The sequence below is a fragment of the Zonotrichia albicollis genome, chromosome 10, assembly GCF_047830755.1.
Source record: "Zonotrichia albicollis isolate bZonAlb1 chromosome 10, bZonAlb1.hap1, whole genome shotgun sequence".
In the NCBI taxonomy this organism is placed as follows: Eukaryota; Metazoa; Chordata; class Aves; order Passeriformes; family Passerellidae; genus Zonotrichia; species Zonotrichia albicollis.
Window position 1 is genome coordinate 24,959,339 of NC_133828.1, and position 22,011 is coordinate 24,981,349.

The 22,011-nt window shown below is 41.4% G+C and overlaps 1 protein-coding gene across 1 annotated transcript in view; it reads right to left on the reverse strand.

Annotated features, from left to right (window-relative positions):
* Window positions 1-13,545, reverse strand: part of MTX2 (metaxin 2) — a 29,418-nt gene extending 15,873 nt beyond the window's left edge. The window contains exons 1-2 of the mRNA XM_074548448.1: window positions 13,382-13,545; window positions 629-676 (exon numbers count right to left, since the gene is read on the reverse strand). Coding sequence (XP_074404549.1) covers window positions 629-676; window positions 13,382-13,421 — 88 coding nt within the window. The 5' untranslated portion in view covers window positions 13,422-13,545. The remainder of the gene's footprint in view (window positions 1-628; window positions 677-13,381) is intronic.
* Window positions 13,546-22,011: the final 8,466 nt, after the last annotated feature.

Sequence of the window (22,011 nt, forward strand, 5' to 3'; positions counted from 1 at the left end):
CTCTGGCTAAAAAGTAGAAGTATTCAGAAACCTATAAAAGCAGCTTGCAGCTAATATTGCACACTGTGTCTAGGTCTGTCACACAAAAGAAAGATGACAAGTTCACTGCAATAAAAATTCCATGCTTAGAAGACTAGAGCTGCTACCTATTAGTCTTCATTACTTTGCAGTCTTCTGACAACTGTAGCAGGCTGCTGAGCCCCAAATGGGGGCCATAATGTGATCTGATGATATATGAAGAGCTGCTAAAGGGAGAGTGAACCATCCTAGCCTATACATTTTAACAGTTCCTTTTTACTGAGAGCCCACTTCACCACAAGACTTCAAAAATCTGCTGCCTCAGCTATTGGTGCAGTAAATCTGCCAACTGTGCCTGCAACCACATCATTTTACACTGGCTACAGCAGCCAATATAATGAGTCAATAATAAACCAAGGACCTTATAGGCCATGAATAGGTGGTTTATATTGGCAGATGCAAGCATAACTAAAACCTCTGACCAAACAAAAAAACACAAAGGACTACTTTAACAGTTTCTGTGCTTCCTTGCAGTTAATTATCTTAGTGCATATTTAATGTCTTTTCTAAAAATAAGGTAAGTATTAATTGCCCAAACCAGTGTACCTACCCTTCAGTTGCTGATACAACGCAGCATTTTCAGGCCAAGGCTCTGCGGCTGTGGAAAGAGAAGATATTAATTAAGCAAGCTGAATACCAACGTGCTTATAAATGCTAACTGAACATGAGTGTTACCCAGAGCAAGAATTTAGAGTGCAAAGATGATGATGCAATATTTAGCCTGCCCTAAAAATGTCCCACTGACAAGCTTTCCTGCTGTACTTCTCTCCTGCTCACAGGGGCACATCATGGAGAAGGAAGTCCCAGAATGGAATGTTGCAGGAAGAGTAAAATTCCAGCTACATTACAGAACGGCCTTGTAATTCTGAAGCAACTGATGCAGCTATTTTCCCTTCCTAATTCTGGCCACTTCCCATCCTAATCCTGGCCACTCCCAAGAGCAACTATTTATTAAGGTACTAAACGAAGAATTCTGGAGAGAACAGAACAAGACACAGAGAAAAGAAGCACAAACCTCCAATGTGTGAAGAATGCTTTAGGGAAATGGAAAAAAGCTTTCTGCCTTTTAAAGTTGTGTCCTCATGATCCTATGTAATACCCACAGAGCCAGGAGCCCAGGCATTCAGAACTCTGCCCACTAGAGCAGGATGACCAGAGCTGCCTATAGCTTTAAGCTATGTACTGCTCAACCCTAAAATGGGAATGTCAATATGCATTCAAGAAACTGAATCATCAGTTCAAAACAGTTGAGCAGCAGTTAAAAAAATGAGGCAAGGAAATAAGAGACAATCACATCCTCCAGTTGAGAACCATTGCATGTAATCAATCATACACCATATGAATGTAAGGGAAGACAAAAATAATAATCAGTACCAATTTACTGTTAATGGTAGCATTAAGGTAACAGTTCATAACATTTTTTGTATTCATTACATTCCTTGTTAATGTCTGATTAAAAATCTGTTTTTAAATATCAGTTCAAACCTTGCATTCTACCCAAAATAGCCATTTGTAAATAAAATTTATGCTCTAATCATGCAAATTATTTTTTAAAGCAATAGTGTATATAAATAGCTATGCGTGGATCAAACATAAATATGTCACTGGCTTAAGTAAGATTCTGCATCTTTGCCTTTAGAACTCAAACTGAAAAAGTGCACAATTTTCTAACTATCATTCCTTTTGGATACTCATGAAGTGTTAACTTTTATGGGAGTCACACAAAATGTAAAGCTTAAAACACTGTACACAGTTTTGTGAGGGTCACTGCCTCTAACATTAAGGCACAGAGCCTATCAGTGATACTAGTATGGGCATGAGAAAGCAACTAATCACATTTAAGTGTCATGGAAAAATGTTTTATGTTTTATTGTAGCAGTTATTGGTTTTACACCCCACCATTAAAGTTTTGCCCTGAAGTAAAAATTCTTGACATGGAAGTACATCTACATCTTTAAATAAAAAGAAACTAAGATAGTGCCTGTAGTACTACAATCTTAAGAATTTAAAACAATTTATCTAATATAAATTTCTTCATGTCCACTTAAGTCTTGCAGGAGCAAATGGAAGGAGGAAAATAAGAATGTTATTACTACCTTTTAGCAAAATTATCAGTTCTGGATTCTGAGATACTTACAGAAGTAACTAAGTAAAAAAGTTACAATGATCTTGTAAATGCCTCGGCCAAACAGTGAAAACATCCTTTTTACATGCCCAAAAGGGTACAGAGACCTTCAGTTGCATGGGCCCATTCCTACTAAAACTTTTTGCCTGATCCTCTTCTGATTGAAATGTCAGATTTATAACTAATTCTTGGATTCCAGCCTAAACATGGCTGAAATATTTCTCGACCACAAAAATCAAACAAAAGAGCTAGGTACATTCCAAGAAATTCAGATTCTAATTCCAGTCTGATTTTGGCACTCAGTTAGCTATATGCATCCATGGAGATACAGAGATATAATACACACACACACCCCCCAGCTTCTTGGCACACAGAATCCAAAACCACACTGCTGCTAAGGCATGCCATATCCATGCTATAAACTAAAATACAAGATTGCTTGTATATATTTTGCCCTTTTCAGCATAAATCTTACTTCCACAATCTACTGATCACATATTTATTTTCATGAACCGTATTTGCTGACCCTAATTTTGTTAGTGATGATACGAAGTCTTTATCCCACAGCCCCAGCACACAAGAGCACCCAACTTGAGGGAAGGAAAAGACAAGGAAAGCTTAAAGCCTTTGCATTCACTTACACATAGTTTAGTTGTGTACTAACATATTTCTGATGAGTAAATGAAACAAGGACAAACAGCCAAATTAAAATCTCAGCCTCCATTATGAGTACACCTGGGACTCCAAATTTCAGCTGCTGTAAGAAAATGAATAATACACCCTGCACTTGGCATCTGACAGTCTCCAGAGTGAGGCCACAATTCTGACCATGTTTGGATGAGGTAGACACATGCTCACAAGCCTTGAACCAAAGTCCTCAGTTCTTTGCATGCAAAGCAGATCAAATGTAATTGATTTCACTGTTTCTATACAGACTGGATTTTAAAATTATCAGTTTCACATTAGGATTCACATGTAATTACCTACATCCTAGAAAATAAACAAATTCTGCAGTATGCATTCAGAATTGCATGCAGATCATGTTCCACAATACCAGATGCACAAATACCTGTGCAATACTCTGGAAATCAAATAATTAAATACCCATCCACTATCTGTCCCATACCTTACAGTTTCTCCTCATTCTCCCACTTCCAAGATGCCTAGAATATGAAACATTTCTTTCTGATGAAGCAGGAAGTTTAAATACACACTGCTAGGTGACGGGTGCAGGCTCATCAGGTACAAGCTAAACTCAAGCAGGAGCTGCCTTTGGTTAGTTCCAAGGTGCAGACACGCAGCCAAGGGACAGCAGAGCCCCGCTGGGAAGAGAGGAGCAGGGATCACTGAAGGCTTGTCACATGTCTCCGCAAGAGGAGAAAGTGTGTAACATCTTTAATGTGCAGCAATGACTCTTGCCTTATGAATGTAGGTGAAGACATAATTTGTAGAATAATAGGCACTAATATTACACGCTGCTTCAGTTCTGTCATATTTCCAATCCATCAAGTTGATTAATGCTATAATAACTCCTCACAAACTTATCATTTGTGCACTAATGAAGTCAAATTCAGTTTATCCTTTGGCAACTATAATCTTCTGGTCTGTAGATGTTCATTTCCCTGCTAACCACGGCTACTGTGGCACTCAGTATATAAAGAGAAAATTAACAAATGCGATGTCAATTCAGCTTCAGAAGCTTTCAACACAGAATCACATTTATATGTTAGATCCTACGCAACAGACATTTTTATCATTACTTGCTCACAGGATGAAATAACTGCCTGGAAGCATGCCTTACAGGAATAGCTTCTCTACATTTCTTAGAAATAAGGAACTATTTCATTCTTCCTCCTGCCTCTATAATCAGAGGAATTACTATTGTGTGGTTTTCAATGGGTCTGTCTCGCAGGCTTGCAGTCTTTAGTAAAAATTGTTTTCCCACCCTACTGAAACTTTTCCCATGATTAACAAATTCAAATATTTAGTCTTTCATGTGGATTGTCTGCTGTTCAGGACAATCAAATCTCATACTATTGTCTTTCCCTACTTCTCTACCACACTGCTTGTTGATTAAAACAATAAAGCCAGTTATAGGAAACAGCCTATGGGAAACAATCTGTGGGATTATTCCCCCCCTCTACCTCCCCTCCATTAACAATGTCTGAAAAGGGCTTGAGTTCAAAAGTAACAGGGAAATAAGAATTAAAAATATGTGGACCCAGAAAACATCACTACATAAGCCTTGTAATCCTGGGTGCTGAGAATTCAGCAGACACAGCACCCCTACAAATGGGGAAGTCAAACAGCAAGCAAACCTACAGCAAATCTTCTTTGGTTTTGTGGATGACTAAAAATGCATGAAAATTTCACTAAGCTAAATGTATTTGTTAGTCTAAGTGTTTTACTTATTAACAGTTTAGCATACAAAATGCTGAAGATTTCAAAGTGATAACAGGGTTCTTAGTTGTCAAATTAGAAGAAAATTCTGTGAACTGGTGCGTTGCACATTCCCAGTAGAGTTTTAAGTACTCAGGTTTGTAACTACTGAAACAGATTCCTAACTCCTCACCTGTCCTATCAGAGAATGACTTAGAAAAAACATAATTTTTGCTCTTAAAAAAAAAACTTCCAAAGCACAGAATTAATCATGACAGTCACATCAAATTCTTTGCCACTGAAGGTGTATTGTATTAGGTGCACTTCTCAGATTTTCATATTGTGTGAAATATTTTATTTCAGCAACATTAAGACCAGAGAGAGACATTCAAATAACAACTTGATTTCAATGTTTCCAGACGTTTTAGACTGACATTTCAATAATAGGACTTCACCTACCCAAATACTTTTGGGACAGTAAGAGAAAAGAACACAAATATGCTGTAAGAAGACTCAAAAGCACTGAACCCCACTACCAGCAGGGGATCAATCAGCAGCTCACCTGAAGCCTACACAGCTCCAACTAAAGCTCCCAAACAGGACATTCTGCACTTGCCCACTGGTGAACCTCAATTCAAAGAATGAGAGGCTGCACTAACATTCCCCCAGTGAAGTCTGCTCAAGAGGAAGCACCATACCACTAAGATGCTCTACAGTGCCTCAGCCCCACCAATTCCTTGGTCAGAATCTATTCATGAGTGCACAAAACTTGATTTCAACTTCTACACTCTGAATTCCTGGGAAACTCTTCATCCTGTGTCAGTGCTGCCAGGATGTATGGGGGAAATAAACATTTTTATCCACCTTCCCCCAGCAGCTTCATGATGATGAAAGAGATGTAATGAAATAAATGGTTTACAGTTATGCCTTTAATCCTCTTACTTAAAAAATAAGACTGACTGTGAAAATGAGAAGACAAAATACTTTGCATGTTAAATTGTGGAATATGCTAAACAACAATTTAGCCACTTCAGTGGTCCAGTAAGAATAGCCAGTTTCAGCAGTAGGGCAGGCAGTGTGATTTGCCCTGTAGTCTGCCACTAGTTTAGCTTGCTGGCAAGCTGTGGCATTCTTGAACACCAGCCACAGACAAAAGCCAAAGCTCTAGATCCAGGCATCAAGATGCTCCCTCCTGAATGAGAAATGAAGTCATCAACAAGTTAAAAGTTTTTAGGAAAATACTCAACTTTAAATTAGTCTGTTCCCAGCTCTCAGCAATACCATAGAATTCTGTTGGAACAAGAATATTTTTGGAAGACAATGCAGATAGGAACATTTTTCTGTTATAAAAGCAGCCTATGCCTAGTAGGAATCAAGGCTAATAACCAGTAAATCAAGATAATTACTGCCCCAAATCTCCTCCAAATAAAGTTTACTATAGTCTCAGTTTGCCATGATTCTCAGTTTATTCTATGATACCTTCTGTTTCTGTCAATGCAGCATTCAGCTGACTAACAGTCTCTTCCACACAGCTCACTGTGTGCTGTTGTGTAGGCAAGGCTGGGACCTGGCCTGGGAATATATGACCTTCTTTAACACAGCAACTTATGAAATATTATGAAGTTGTTATGGATCATTTTCCTTTTTGTTACATTTTTCTTAAACACTTTGATACTAAACTTACATTAAAAAAATACACTAAAATATCTGTATTTACCAGTTTGACTCACTTGGCATTAAAGGCCTGCTGTAAGAGCCAAGAGGCAAGATACCTTCTATTAAAAACAAGCAAAGAAAAATACTTGGCATTAATCTGAATCACTGTATTGCAGTATTACAGCTGGAGAGATTAACTTACACATTATTTTCACACAGCTTCCTTTAGCCTCTCCCTAGGTACAGATTTGATTAAAATATAATGAAGATTCTAAAAACTGCTTTTTCACAAGAGTAAACGCTAAAAAGAAATTCAGTCTTACATCTGGGCAACATCTATATCCAACAATGCTATTTACAAGTCTCTAAATGTCATGAAGCAAACATCACAACAATCAGCAGGAAAAGTTACCCTTTTTGGTTTCCAAAGACTGGTGACATGGTGGGGACCTGCTGCTCAATACCAAAGAATTGCAGAATATTCTGAATTGGAAGAGACCACAATGTTCTAAATTTAGTAACCAAAAGAAATGATGTCAAATTGCATCAAAGAAACAGTTCATACTCTTTTAACATAAATCTGTGTTTTCATGCAACAACACATTGTTTAAAAAGAAAATTCCAGGAACTGATGTGTTTCTAGTATTCAGGAAATAAGTGGAGGGGTACATTTTGACCAATACAGTGAAGCTGAAGCCACTTTGGAACCAAAGCAGTTAAATGTCTACATCTCATACATTAAGAGTGATCAATAAAGGAAGTACAAGAAAGTTGTGAATAAGCTTCCTTAAGACCTACCAGTTCAACCCACCCACACTGGGTACACATCAATTTCATGTAATTGCCTGATCCTATAAACAAACTAACAAGAGCCAAGAAAAAACGAAAGCATCAGCAACTCCCTGGCTCTGCTGAAAAAGGACCAAAGCATGTTTCATAGTGCCTTGCCAAACGAAAACCAACTTTCACACTGGTTAAACACTTTGCATTAAATCATGTATCAAATAATTACATCATTTGCTCAAATCTGTCCCTGGCCTCCTCTGTAGAGATATTACAATTCAGATAAAACATGACTGTCCAGTAATTATTGATTGAGCAGATATTCAATGTAAAGACTCCATCTCAGCAGCAATTCTCAAACTTGAGTTTCCTGTAGCTGTACCACTATGAGAGTCAGCATGAGACATTACTGCAGCAGCCATTTAACATGACATAATCTGCTTCTTCACCCTCCAAGAAAGCTATTAATTGCATGTATTTAAGCATTAGTGCAATTCTGTTACTGTCTTTGAGTTGACTTTCGGGAGTGTACACATCTGTGGTTCAATCCTCCAGGGTGCTTTGCACTCCTGCTGCTCAGGCAGGCCACAGGAGGGAGATCCTGTCAGGAGATGAGGCCAAAAAGATCTCAACAAAATCAAGTCCATAAAAAAAAGTTGCTCCTAAATCAACATCTGGATTTCTTCAGAAAAATCAGACAGCATGCCAGCTAAATTATCTCAAAAGATTTATTTAAAAAGTCCTGACAAGCTGGAGTTATTTTACTTATTTCTGATATTCAGCATAAGTGCTCCATCTCAAAGACGCTCTGTAATTCTTAAAATTAGCTTTTTATAGATCTCTAAATCAATCCCTTCCCTTTGTGCTACTTAACTCCCTTGCTCCTCTTTGGTCCTGACCCAAGAAGTCAAACTTCAAGCACAGGAGCTGTGAAGAGCAGGACAGTGGAGATATGATACTTATTAATGCCTTACTGGACTGAAACATTTCTTAGCCATGATATCTACATTTGTAGATGTGTTCATTTTTAAATCAGTCCTTTGAAAGCCCTCCTAGATTGTGACCCCCTTTCTGTGGTAGTCTGAACTCTTCCTCCCCTGAAGATGTCTGGCAGGCAGCCTGACTACGGCTTCTGTAGTGTCCCAAGGAGCTCCCAGCTCCCTCCTTCACAGCACCCCTGCTCTGGTCCACACACACCTGTCCCACCAGACAGGACCCCAGCATCCCATAGCTGCTCCAAAAGCTGCTTCCCACACAATTCCAGCTCACCCAGCCCTGGCCCCTCTGGCCTTTCATTAAGGCTCCCCTCCACTGTGTCATTCCCACAGCCCTGAGCACAGCAGCACCAGTCTTGCAGAGGTGCCAGCAGAGCTGAGCCCTGCAGGCAGGAGAGCTCTGCAGGGTACAAGTGCAGACAGTCAGCACTCTGCAGCCAGCCTGGGGGTGCTGCCAGCAAGGGGGAGATGCTGCCTTAGGGTTCTGAGCCTCTAAACCAGCCACAGCAGACAGTGGCATTTGCCACAGCACCTCTCACACTCTCCCTCACCTCTGGGGAACCCTGCACACTCCCTGCTTCAGAACCTGAAAACATTATCCTGCTCCCTTAATCATACCCTCACAGTCTCCCTCATTTCTTTTCCAAGCCTTTCAGTGAGAACACTCCAATGCATCCAGAGTTCCTCCAATAGAGCATTCAAATGCCAAAAAAACCACACATGCAGTTGAGCTTTGGAAGTTCTTGCTACGAATGCAAACACTACATTGGCTTCACTGTCATTATACCACAGCTAGAAGGCAGAATTGTTAAAAATTCCCACCTCTCAGCATTTTTACTTTCTAATTCAGTATGCACAAACCAATGTTTTTTAGTTGAGCTCCCATCCTCCCCAATGAGACTTGTCCTGCATTCTCTGCATCATCATTGGAATTTTTTCCTTTGATGTTTCCAATACTTCCTGAGCATTTCATGGGTTTTATTACTACATATAACTTCTTATGGTTTGTGTTAAAACATCCATGTTCATGTGATATCTATGTCATCTTCTTAATAACTAAAGACCAGAGAGTAAAAGTAATAATAAGAAAAATTTGAGAGCATGGTGTCTACTTTCTCTCTGTCCTCACCATGCAGCTGCAGTTTCTCACTCCCTTTCAAAAGAGACAGCTGAAAATGCCCAGCAGCATACAACATGTGATGCCTGCTCAACTAAAGCAAAGAACAGCAACCAAGCTCTTTCATTTATTCTTGTTTTGAAAAAAGGTGACTCACCTGGTCCAAACCTACAGGAACAGACCAGGATAATGCCTGAGGACAGTCAGAGAACAGAGCACCCAAGGACCAGAGAGAAAAAAGGAGTGAGAAATAGAAGAAAAATCTGATTCCTCTCCAAAGTTGCTCCCATTATTTGCTTTTTTTTTCTATGACTTCTTGAGCTGGGGCTCCAAAACAGCACTCCCATCCAAACCACTTGCCATGGTTTCATCAGCCAAGGAAAGTTTACTTTCCAATTCAAACTGGACAGTATCAAAAGAGGTGCTACATTTGGTTTACTGATTTTGTTACCACTATTTCTAGAGCAATCTCATTTCTGGAATGAGAAAAGACGACATTGCTTTAACAGAAAACATGTAACAATAAAATGCTGATTAGAGAAAGACTGCTTAGTCTTAATGGAGACAGAAACAATTATGGAAGCATGCTCTATTATAAACTGTAATTATGCTGCTGCTTAAAAACAAGAAATAACAATATTTCAAAATGAAATATGTACTATACTACAATAATTGTGAAAGTAATGTTTTCCCTGACCTAAAAAAATAGATTGGATAAGCAATCCACTCAAAGGATTGGTGGAAACCAAGTCATGAAACATGTCTGAGCATAAACTGGCAGGAGAGACATAAGAAACTTGCTTATTGAAACTGAACAGGAGTTAAAAGGGATTCCTTTCAGCTTGATTACCAAATGAAAAGCACACATGTAAAAAACTCTGGAAGATAAAACCATGTAGCCTGACAAATTTGGTATTTTCAAATAAACTCGAATTTTTCATTACAAGATCCTCTGCAGCAGGCTGAAAAAATCTCTGCTGACAACAACCTATTTTAAGCAAGAATAACTATTTTTTTCACCTCACACACGGAGGAAGTGCTATCACTTACCCATGCACATCTTGATGCACAAAATGCATACTCAGTTTGAATATCACATATTCATGAATGGGAACAATTCAGATGGTCAGGTTTTGCTCCCAATGAATTTTTTCTCACTCAGATTGAAGCTTGTCTCAATATACAAAACATGCATGTCAAAGATTTATTTGTACTCTGGCAGGCCACACTGGAGGCAGACTCACTATGAACATAAAATACCTTTAGGCAGAAGGGCACCCGCTTTTCACACTGCATTCAGTTCCCCTAGTATTAAAACCAGCCTAAGACCCTTGGACATAACAGCAATAAACAGAAGTCATTTTCCAGAGATCAAAGGACAAGCAACAATTATTATTTTCTCTCTTTTGATCGCTGACCTAAAACTAATGTATTTTGGGAGAAAAAATAAAGCATATTGAGTAATTCAGTGATCAATTAAATGTATGTTCAACAATCATTTAGAGATTATTTGAGCAGTCAGCTTTTCAAAACTACTAGAGTTAGATTAATGTTGTAGACCACTTGAAAGCTGGCACTCTAATTCTTCTTACAGCATAAACATTCATTTCCTATCCTGTTAATATGTAATTGATGCTGAGCTACTCTAAATAAATTCTCTACCATATTATTCAATTAATATTTTCTACAGTTTAGAAATGGATGATTTAAACTGTGACGCCTCTTCTTCATGAATGCTTACAATTCATGAGGCTATGGAAACACTTGTTTGTTATTCCTTGAGAAATAATATCAACCTCTTTGTGTTTCTGAACAAGCAAATGTTGAATGCCACTAATGCAAGCATGACACTCCACACAGGTGATTCAGTCATTGCCTTGTGTTTAATCATTAACACACTAGAGCAGGAGGCTGTGCCCAGCATGGTCAGGTGGATGTGTGCTGCTCAGAGAGGATGCACAATTACTGCAGCACTGCAAGCACTGAGAACTGATGGGCGCAGAACCCCTGAGGCTGGAAGGCACTTCTGGGATGCCCATGGGAAGCCACAGCAGGCTGCCCACCTCCACTCTGCTCCAGGAGGGAGACTCCACAACTGCACTGAGCAATCTGCTGCAATGCTAAATCATCATCACACTGAAAGAAGGTTTTCTTACGTTCAGAAGGTGTTTTCTGTGTTTCAGGTTGTGATGAGATGGTGAAAGTGAATGCACAAGGCACAAGCAAAGTGAAGACAGGTACTACTTTAAAAAAAATCCAAATACATACACAAAATGTTGGTGTGTAAAAGAAAATTCTGATCCTCTTCTCTACTAAAACCCTCTCCTAAGCTTTTAAAATATTTCTAGAAAACAAATTATGCTGAGCCGATTATCTAAAATACTTGTACATAAGGACCCATGCATTTTAGCTGTTATATGTTAAGAGCAGCAGCAGCTCGTTTCAACTGCTGTGACAAAGGCACATCTTCATGAACAGGAACCCAATGAAAAGCCAATAAAATTTCATTTTCAGGAACATGGAAAAAATTCTCAATCATTCACAAGCACGGATATGGGATAAGATGCCATTAAAACAAGCGTCATTGTTAAGCACTATTCCTTCCTTGCAGGCACACCATTTTTCTTCCTCACCAATATTCCTAGATCTGGGGGATATATTCTTAGTACCAGAATTAAATACTCCCCTGTGTTAACATCTCAGGAAATCCAGCTGTGTGGTGAGCATTGGCCAAGATCCTGGCTAACCTTCTTTAAATTTGAAAATTCTTTCATATGAACAAATTGAGCAATGAATTGCAAATATGAGGAATGTTGCCATTATTTGCTTTCAATCTGGACTGGTGCCTAATACAGACAAGCTGCAAAGGTCACAACCCACTGGCAAATGTATCTTTTATTTTTAAGGCAGATAACTGCTTTTGAAACTGTGAAACAACAGCTTTTTGAATAACAGAACAGTAAGATGCCTACATACAGTATAGTCTTGAGTTTGTGTTTATAATTCCAGAAAAATTAGCAAGCTGTCACTCTAGAATATTCATAAAGGTTATAGAGCAGACAGGAGAATCAAGGTTCAGTCATGTACACCATTATCCTTGTATTTCACAATATAAATAAAATATACTAAAGGCAAGTAAATACCCTATTCTCCACATCCCAAGGATGCAGAGCTCTGGCCCTCAACATAAGCATGGCTTGTGCTAACATCTGAGTATTAGCAAGTGCCAACTCAAGAGGCCAGCACAACTTTCAGGTTTGTCTATGGGTACCTCTACAGACCCAGACTGAAGATCCACCACCCTCACATGATCTACAAGTCAGGGTACGCTTATAATAGAGATTCTTATGTGGAGGCCTCTACCAAGTGGCAGAAGACCCAGCTTCTGAGACAAAACTCCAGCATCCTCCTCAACAGGTCAGTATTAATCAACACACTGCTCCCTTGCAGTATTTATTGTCTGGCAGTTTGCACAGCAGCAAAAATTCCAAAACAGGGAATAAGAAGAAAGGAGAAACTGACCAAGGCACTTATTTTAAGCATGCAACACACTAACTGGCTTTTGAACTTCCTAGCCAGGCATTATCTACGGTTCAGGTTTTGGTTTTTTCCTTGAGAGCACTTTATTATAATTTCTTGCTAAACAGCTCCACAGTGACACACACTTTCTCTTTTAGCTCAAGGTCACGTCCGGCGCAGACGGCGCAGCTGCAGCGGCTCCCGGGAGCACCGACAGGTAGCAAAGGTTCCGCCACACGCCGGAGGCTCCCCGCACAGGCATGGGACACCGGGGACTCCGGGACACAGCGCGCACCGCGGGGCACGGGCCGGGCACGGCGCCCCACCGAGCCCTCCGACGCAGCGCGGCTCAGCGCCAGCTGCCGCAATTATAAACATGGTGTGCTGGACCACTGACGAAAATGAATCAGTTTCAAAGAAGTTATTAAATGAAAGTAACGAAGCGCGCCGGCACAGCTAGGTTAGGGAGCCCATAGAGGAGGGGACCTGGTGGCCGCGCACGGCCGTGCTCGCAGAGGAGCCGTGCAGCGGGACCTGGCCCCGTGCTCCGGGCCGGGCTCCGTGCGACACCGCTCGGTACGGCCGCCCCCCGCCCGCCACAGCCCCCTCCCCGCGGCCCCATCCCAGGGGTCACCCCGGCACCGAGGCCGCGGGAGCCCGGCGCCGCCGCCGCCCTCACCCCGCGGCTCGGAGCGCGGCCCCGGCGTCCTGCCCGCCCCCGCCCCTCACCGGCCAGCTGAGTCACGAAGGCCTCGGCCACCAGCGACATGTCGCGGAGGGAGGGCGCTGCGCGGGCGGGCCGAGGGCACGCACAGGAACTGGGCCGCGCCGCCGGCGGGGCAGCGACTGCATCCGGGGCCGGGGCGGGGCCCGCGGCTCCCCCGCCCGCGGGGCGCCGCGCCGGGCGGCCGGCGGGGCGGGAGCGCCCGGGATGCTCCAGGGGGGATTCCCGAGCACCCGGACTGGCAGCGACAGTCACTCCCCTCCGTTATCCCTGCCCGAGGGCAAAGCCGGGAGCTCCCGGCCGTGCACTGCCTGCTCAGCCTCTGCCCCCTCAGCCTGGACATGGGGCACAAGGGAACGGAGCTCCCAAATGCTTCCCGAAGCGTCTCGGGGACAGTAGGTTAGAAATAAAGGGTATAGCTCCCTTTTCTTCGTCTTAAGGCTGGGAGTCTTAATTCCAGAAGACAAACTCTGCTTTTTGCAACATACACCTTGCCTTGAAGCAACCATAAATTTCTTGGTTTTAATTCTGTAATATAAAGACTAAGTGTTGGAAAATGCAATAAAATTACATACTCGGTATGTTGATTGCAAAGAAGATAAAGGATCTGTGAATTACTGGTTTCATTATCTTGCAGTCCCTCTTGATCCTCATTCCTTTAGCCACACTTTAAAAAGAATTTTAATATCTCATCAAATATGACTAACTCTACTGTGAAGGACAGATACCACAACATTTCAGTCTTGTAAAATCTTAAATATTTTATATACAAAGGACATGAGACAGAAGCACGTATTAATGTTTGTAAAGTATGTGAAACTCCCCTGGTGATATTTTACTACTGAATCATTCTAAACATGAATATATTCTTCACATGATAGTGGAAGCATGCTATTAGAGCAGTAGCAAAAGCAGAAGAGCCAGTAGATACATTGGAACAATGGACTGAGGACTTAAAACAGTGAAGTTTAAGAGAACTGATTATTTTAAATGCTGATGAAAGCTCCATTTCTAATTACAGCTGTAAGTTGAATAGCATTGAAATTACAGAAACTCCGAGCAGTCTTGAGATGCTGAGTGGCTTTGCATTAAGATATTGCAAGAGTCTAAATTAAGCTGGTTTGTGCTGTTTGAGTCCTTTCATCATCATCATTTCTTAGAAGGATAAAAACACAAGCCATGGGGCAAAAAGCCGAGCCTGAACTAGGGACAAGCTAGGCCAAATCCATATCTTAGCAGCCAATTAAAAAATAATGTTTCTTTGAAGAGCTCAGTTTGATACAAAGATGTCATCTGCAGAAATGGAGGCAGATGATGCAAAATAAATCAGGGTACAAAAATCAGGACGTAATCTAGCAAGTATGAACAAATAAATACCACCAGCAATCTGCTGCCAAATCCAAACAATTACTCGAAACAGGAGGAAAACTGAGTGGTGCTGAGGCCATGCCTCCAACAAGTGGCAGAAGAACACAGACACTCGGGCTTCCATCTCTGGGACAGGAGACTGGGGCAGTAGTTTCTGCATTCCCAGTCCTCCTCCCTCCTCCAAATGAAAGGACTGTTTTAGCAGAGCACCTTGTATGAAATCCTCCAGGGAGATCTCCAGGGACAGCAGATGGGAGCAATGGAACTGACTGCATCCCCACCTTCACCTTTATTCAGTATGCCTTACTCCTCCAGCTTTTCAGGGAAATGCATCAGTCTCATGAGCCTGGCTTCGTGCAGGATCTGCGTGAGTTGTTTCTTCAAATGCCCTCACCATTAACAAACTTCATTGTGGTAATTCTTGCTCCATGCCATGGAAAGCTCCCTAGCTTCCATGGATTTCAAAGGCTTCACAGCAGATCTCAAGGTGCAGGTACCTCTGATTTCAGTGCAGAGAAGGATGAGCTTTCAGCTGGGTTTTCAAGGGAAGCTAAAAGCAGAATTACACTGCCTCCTGAGCTTCACATTTGAAAAGGTCCCTCAATGAGTGATGCTTACACAGGCACACCAAAAATGGAGTTCCATTTTCTCCATTTCTTCCATTTTCATAGCCCATCTCTCCACTGGGCTGCCTGTAAGGTATTAGTTGCTAGGGTTAAACTGACTCCAGGTGAAACAGGTCTAGGACATATATACATACATACATTACATTTTAAATAGTGTGGAACTTGAATAGGATTAATATTCTGCCTAGGAAAAAGCAACTGTTCTTATTAGTTCCCTTAATATTATTTTGGCAGTTTTTAACATCTTTTTTCTCTGTTAATATTTTACGAAATGTATGGCTAACAATAACAATGCCTTTATCTGCAGAATGAGTCCTTTGCAGATACGATTGTTAGGAATATTTTACAAAAGGAATTGTGACATAGATGACAACAAAAGACTTTTGGTCTTGTGCATTTTCTCAAGCTGCTTGCTTTATAACACTATTTTTGGCCATTCAAATTACAGTCTAGCTAGCCATGTGGATGACAGTAGATAAGCTTAAACAAATCACCAGAAAATTAAGGCATTTAAATTAGTTTCTCCCAAACTGAGAATGCTGCTAGGTGTCACATGCTGTTCTCAAGTTCATGAAGCACATTATGGGCTAAGTCCAGTTTAAGGTGGATACAAGAGTATTGTATCAGCCCAACACTGATAGCAAATATTCCTCTTCAGAGAAATGTTGAGATGCAGAGCTGATCTGTGTTGCAGTATAATCTTTCTTCTTCCCAAGACAGCAGGTTTGGGCCACGTGCTGCTCAGCAGGCCTCATCAGAGCACTTTCTCAGTGCACAGCTGGGGATGTCTGCCCAAAACACTGCTCTGCATTTCCACAGAGCAGGTCTCTAACAAGCCAGGCCTTTCCAAGACATGGGAGGAATGCTGACAGTCACAGATTCAATTAGCAATGGTTCTGTCAAAGAGAACTGTGCAGAAATTTTGTGCATGGGTGAAGTGTCTGAAGACTACTTGTGTGGTACAGCTGGAGTTTTGAGAAAAGGCCAAGAAGAAGAGAGACATGGGGGGAAAAAACAGCCCTGAAATGCCTTCTCCTTGCCTGGCCCACAGTCAGGCAGCCCCTCTGGTGTAGCTTAGGGCATCCTGGGGGCTGCTCAGCATTATGGTGCCTGTCAGTGTCTTTAAAGAGCTATTATGGCTGCTGGAAATCTCTACAATGAAGGAAGACTTGAGTGAGTCTTTCCCTGCCAACACGTCCAGTGCCAGGCAGCAGCAGGAGGGTGTTTGTAGCATTACTCCATGCCAGAGGTTCTCTGTACACTAAACAGTCTGGCAAGGTACACAGACCAACAGAAACAGATGAAGCTGGACCGGCATGATCAAATGATCTAATAGGGCATTTGGTGTACCATTAAGGCAAGTGTTTGCCTCTCAGCCATTTAATGCAATCCACTGTTCCATACAAGGAATGGTGCCAAAACTACTCAAGCATGAGCCAAAATTTTTTTGCAAATTTTTCAGTTACGCACACAGTCCTGTGAGTTTACTAAGGAGATACCATTATATGGAACCTGAATTCAAAATTGAGGCCAAATTCACCTCTGTAGCTCCAATGCACTTCCTTGGGAAGTTGGTGTAAATGTTTTGTGGTAGTGTCCCTGATGGAGTAAGAAATAAAGTTGGGCTTGTGAAAGTTCAGGTGTACCTTACAATTGATTTTCATACTAATAAAATTAATTGCATGCTGCTGACAGTGTTCTCTTATTGTCATAATCAGATAGGCTCAGAAGGGTTTAATTGTTGCGTAAACAAGATAAGATATGACTTCTAGGAACATGTGTCTATAAAAATGCAATAGTCAGAGTACTAACATTAATCACTTCACACTTAAGGAAGATACTGCATTTTTAATTGACAAACAAAATAATGCTGATGCCTTTTGCAGCAACCTACATGAAGATAGAAAGGGTTTATTAGAGTTTTAAGAGATACAAGAATAGCATTTCTGAAAGCAAACAGGGGGGAATCACAAACTGTATGAACACTTTGATTAATCATTTTCTTCACCTTTTCTCATCTCCTTTTCTGCATTCTTTTATTCAGCAGGGTGGGATTTTCAGGGGTGCCAGGCCTACTTTAGCACATCTGTCATCCCTGCAGCTGCACTGAGCGGACATCAAAGCAGCTGTGCAGAAACCCAAACTTCACTATTTTATTCACTGAAGGTGTTACCAGCCCCCAGGCTTTTGCATATCCCTGTCATTCCCAGCAGCTGCTGAGGAATCTGTGCTCTGAAATAGTTAAGATCTTGAAGTCAGACCTTGATGTTCCCGGCTTTACCTGAGCTTCCCAGAGGAGCTCTGCAGGTGGGCAGGGCACAGCCTCTACAGCCCATGCCAGTGCTCTCAGCCCAGGGCATCAGGCACTTCCACAGGGACAGGGACACCAGCTCACAGGTCAGAGTCTAAACAAGGAGGAGCCACGGCTAGGCAAAGAGGGCAATGGCCTGGACTGAGCTTTGAACAGATCCACTGGGTCACTGGAGGGGAGCTGTCCCAGCTGGGGCCCAGGACCATGGCAGTGTCTCAGCTCCCCATGGAGCTTATTTCCACACGCCAGAGGTGCATTTAGAGCAACAGGTTTCACACAGTTTATGCTTTATGGGATCAGGATTTGACTTTTAAACAAAATCTCAGATCAGAGATCTGAGATCTGCAGATCTTACAGAGATCTGCAAGCAAGAGCTTCCAGAAGGAAGACAACAGGTTTGTCCTGGTTTCCCTGTCTGTGCTACCACACAGTCCACTACTCTTCCTGCCAAACTCTGCCTTTGGTTTCCTTGGATCCAACCTCTGTTAACAGGCTGCTTCCATACTTGGCTATCTTTTCTTTAATCCCTAGTTGACCAGACACCAAGAAGTCTTTTTTTTTTTTAAAGCATGGATATGGACTACATTGTCAAAATGGCACAAATGTCAAAGCAGCAATCATGACTCCAGCTTGCAGTGGCAATGTCTGTAAAGGTTCATCCTGATATTTGTGTAGCTCATACTGTAGCAAAATTCAGATCCATCTTGTTAATGAAAATAAGAATAATGATTCACAGTTTGACTGTAGGCACTGGTTAGGCAAGTCTTCTCAAACTCTACAGATGTTATCTGGAAAATTAAGGAGCTGCAATTGAACTCATTTTCTGGACAAGCATGGTAAATACTGAGGAGTTTTATTAATTCATCAAAGCTCCTTGTGAGAGGGTCTAAATCCTCTTCTAGAGGCCAGCATAGAAAGAAAGTACTTTCTTCTTCTTCCTGTAGAAATGATCAAAACTGCCTACCCTTGCATGGAGGGAAGAGACAGCTGTAGTGAAATATTTATCTGCAACACACTGTAAGAGGGATGTGCTGTGAATTATTGTAGACCTGGGCAGGAAATGGTTGCCTTGTCCCAAAAGATTTTCAGATTAAGAATGTGTTGCGATTCCACACCAGGATAAAACCAAAACCCTTTGAATGATCTAAGAAAGGGAGAGGGAGCAAGACCCACCTACAAAACCCTTCATCAGTCCTATGTGTGGAGCTCTTAGAACACCTGAGAAGAAAGTTTGGTAGAGAATTCATCAGATCCAAGCCATCCCATTTAACCTCCACAGCCCTGGGGAGTGCTTTAGGGAGACCAACATGCAGGAGCAGGGACATGAGCCTTGCTGACCTGGCATGAATGCTGTCTCTGCTGAGCCAGGATGTGGCTTAGGACTTGGCTTTTCATGCTGTTCATTTCACTTCAGCAAGAGTTGTGACTGCTTCTGCCTGATTACTTTGTCCTCAAGACGCAACCCATTGTTTATAGGGGCTTTTCCATTTTTACAGCTAAATGCTGCAGAGCTGAATGATCTTGTATAAAACTTTCACCTCCAGGTGGGAAATCTCCTCTTTTGAAAAGCCTACATGGAAGTGACTTTATTTTCTTAATCATTTCCCCCATGCATCTCATAAATAAGTTTTCTCTAGTGGGGTTTGTTGGGGTTTTTTTCCAACACTTTCAGTTAAGACACATAGCCTCATCATCAGAGTGCCATTCTATATTTTTAAGGGAGGCTGAGAACTGATTCAGTAGATACAACGTAGCAGAAACTTCAGAAGTTGAATCTATTCCATCTAAAATCATTGTCTTGTTCCATAAAAGGAACAAGAAAAGCTTTGCCATATCTTCATTACAGCTGTAGAAGTTCATACTTGACATAGTTTCTCCCCAGGGTACAACTGTGGTAAGGAAAAAAAAATATGCTGACTGAAATAACTTGGATGTATATACATTAAAAACATATGGTCTTTCTGGTTGTAGGTATGAGTTGGTGTGGCTGGGTACCTCCTGAGATTTGTGAGATGTGGCAGATCAAATTGATCCTTTTCTTGGCACCAGGAGAAAGATGTGAGAAAAGCACCAGGTGTTTTCTTTGGTCTTTGTAGAGACAGAGCAAGGAGAAATAAAGAGTTGTGCACCAATGATTTCAGAACATTTTGCAAATAAGATGTACTTTTTATCTTTTTGAGCACTGGGACATGGAAAAGGAATGCCTGGCTGAGAAATATTTTGAGCCACGTGAGCCATATTCAGTTTACATAAATGTGCAGGGAGCACAGGCAAGCTAAATTTCAACCTAATCCAGCTAAATTCCAGCCTAGTCCAGCTAACAGCCATGTGTATGCATGATGTTCCAAATCCCTTACTTCCTCTCAGCTCCCTGGAGGCTGGCAAAAGTTACAAGAGTAATGTTGCCAGGATCTGAAACCCTCTTAGTCAGATGTTTGGAACTAAATGTGTTTAGTTAAATTAATGCTGGTATAGAAGACTTGCAGTGATGAGTCAGATGGCTGATCTGCCTGAACTTTCAGCAGAGTTGGATACAAAGAGGACCAATGCAGAACAAGCCCTGAAAGTGACAAATGCAGCAAATGTGAGCAATTGGTGACACTGCTGGTACATCATGTGGCCACTGGTGAGGCTCAGGCTGCAGCTGATGAAGACTTCAGGACACAAACTGCAGGCTGGCAGTGACCACAGATCTGGGTGTTTCTGTCTGGATGTGACTGATGCCAACAACATCTAGATATGCCATCACACCATCATCTTTTAATTGAATACAATGAAATTCAAATTTAGGAAATTTTTGTTCAGAAAAACAGGCCAAAGCCATGTTCTTCCAATTCTTGAAAGCATGGCCATCTGCCTCTGGGATGGGTGAGCTCTGTTGCAGGCCTTAGATCACTGGTTATGGACACAACAGCATCACAGATGAATGGCACTGACAACCTGCAGACAGGATGTAAAGGTTTTATTCTTGTTTGGGTGCGTCTTTCCTTTTTCTTTCAAATTTGTTCTTACACCAGATTTTTGAGAGCCATTTTCTTGTAAAACTCTTGCTGCAACAATTGGCACATGTAAAGTCCCAAATCAGATTAACAAATCTATTTGATTTAGTGCTACATTTGAAAAGCAACCAGAAGCACCAGGTGGTCCATTTCTTAAGTGAGACGTGGCATTAAGAGTGTTCAGCCAGTCCTGTCCTATTTTTTTTTGAACTTTCTTCCTGGTCACATTGAAATTAAAGTCACATTTCTCACAGTGCTGGTTACAATTACAAAATTTTACAAAATCTTGGACCTATTAGAAGATGTCACCCTGTTACATGCACTGCTAGGGGCTGCTCTCTCCAGCCTGAGAAAATGGGGTTGATAGCTCATTGATGTCATATGCCTACTACACATTTACTCAGCTGGATTTCTGAAGGGAAAGATAGATTATTTTATTGATAGGCTTTTAAGACTGTTTGATAATTATCATTGGATTTGATACACTTGGATGTTTAAGAAAATGTCACTCCACATAAATTGGGTAATTTATAAATCTATAAATGTCTGTGTATTAAAAATAATTATTCCAATATCTATGCTTAAGATATGGATCAAATACTAGAGGTTGCCAGGATTAGAAACTGTTTCCATTATCTGAACAGTAACTGGGCAAAATCGGATCTGAGTAGTCATTAAAAAATTTAGCGATATTTTTATCTGTTTTCAAATACCACTCTAAACTTTATAGTGTTTCATCTAGCTTACTGGTTAAAGGAACATAAAAAGAGGCATTAGGAATGTAGATTTAGTGTAGCACAGCCATTAAGATGAAGAGTAATGGCAGGAAAGCCTTAGCTCTCAGATCCTCCTGCTATGCTAATGTCACCAAATCATTTTACTGGGTTACAGGTGTTTTCCATTGGCTGTATGGACAGAAGGAACGGTTCTTTTTGCCCCACAGAAGCAGGTCTCCTGATCCTCTGAATTCACACATGGGTGGCATTTTATGCTCACCCACAGCAGCATGGATTGATGCACTGATGAGGTCTTTGTTCCCTGTAAGGGCTCAAGCACCCAGCTTAGTGTGTCCCCCGTGCTGGCAGTGTAGGGTTCTTGCTCTAAGGTCAGGGCCATAGGCCAGACTGACTGAGTTAGACCTGTTAAACACTTCCATAAGGCATGATACACCATCCTGGTTAAAAATGCCACATTTTTCAGAACAAAATTAATTTTCTGAGCTATTATTTGCAATACTGTGCTTTCTGGTGAAGCATAGTAAAAAAGACCTATTTTCCAGGTGGTGGGAAGTCTGCTAGGCTAGTAGAAAAGAATCGGACTGGATTTGTTCC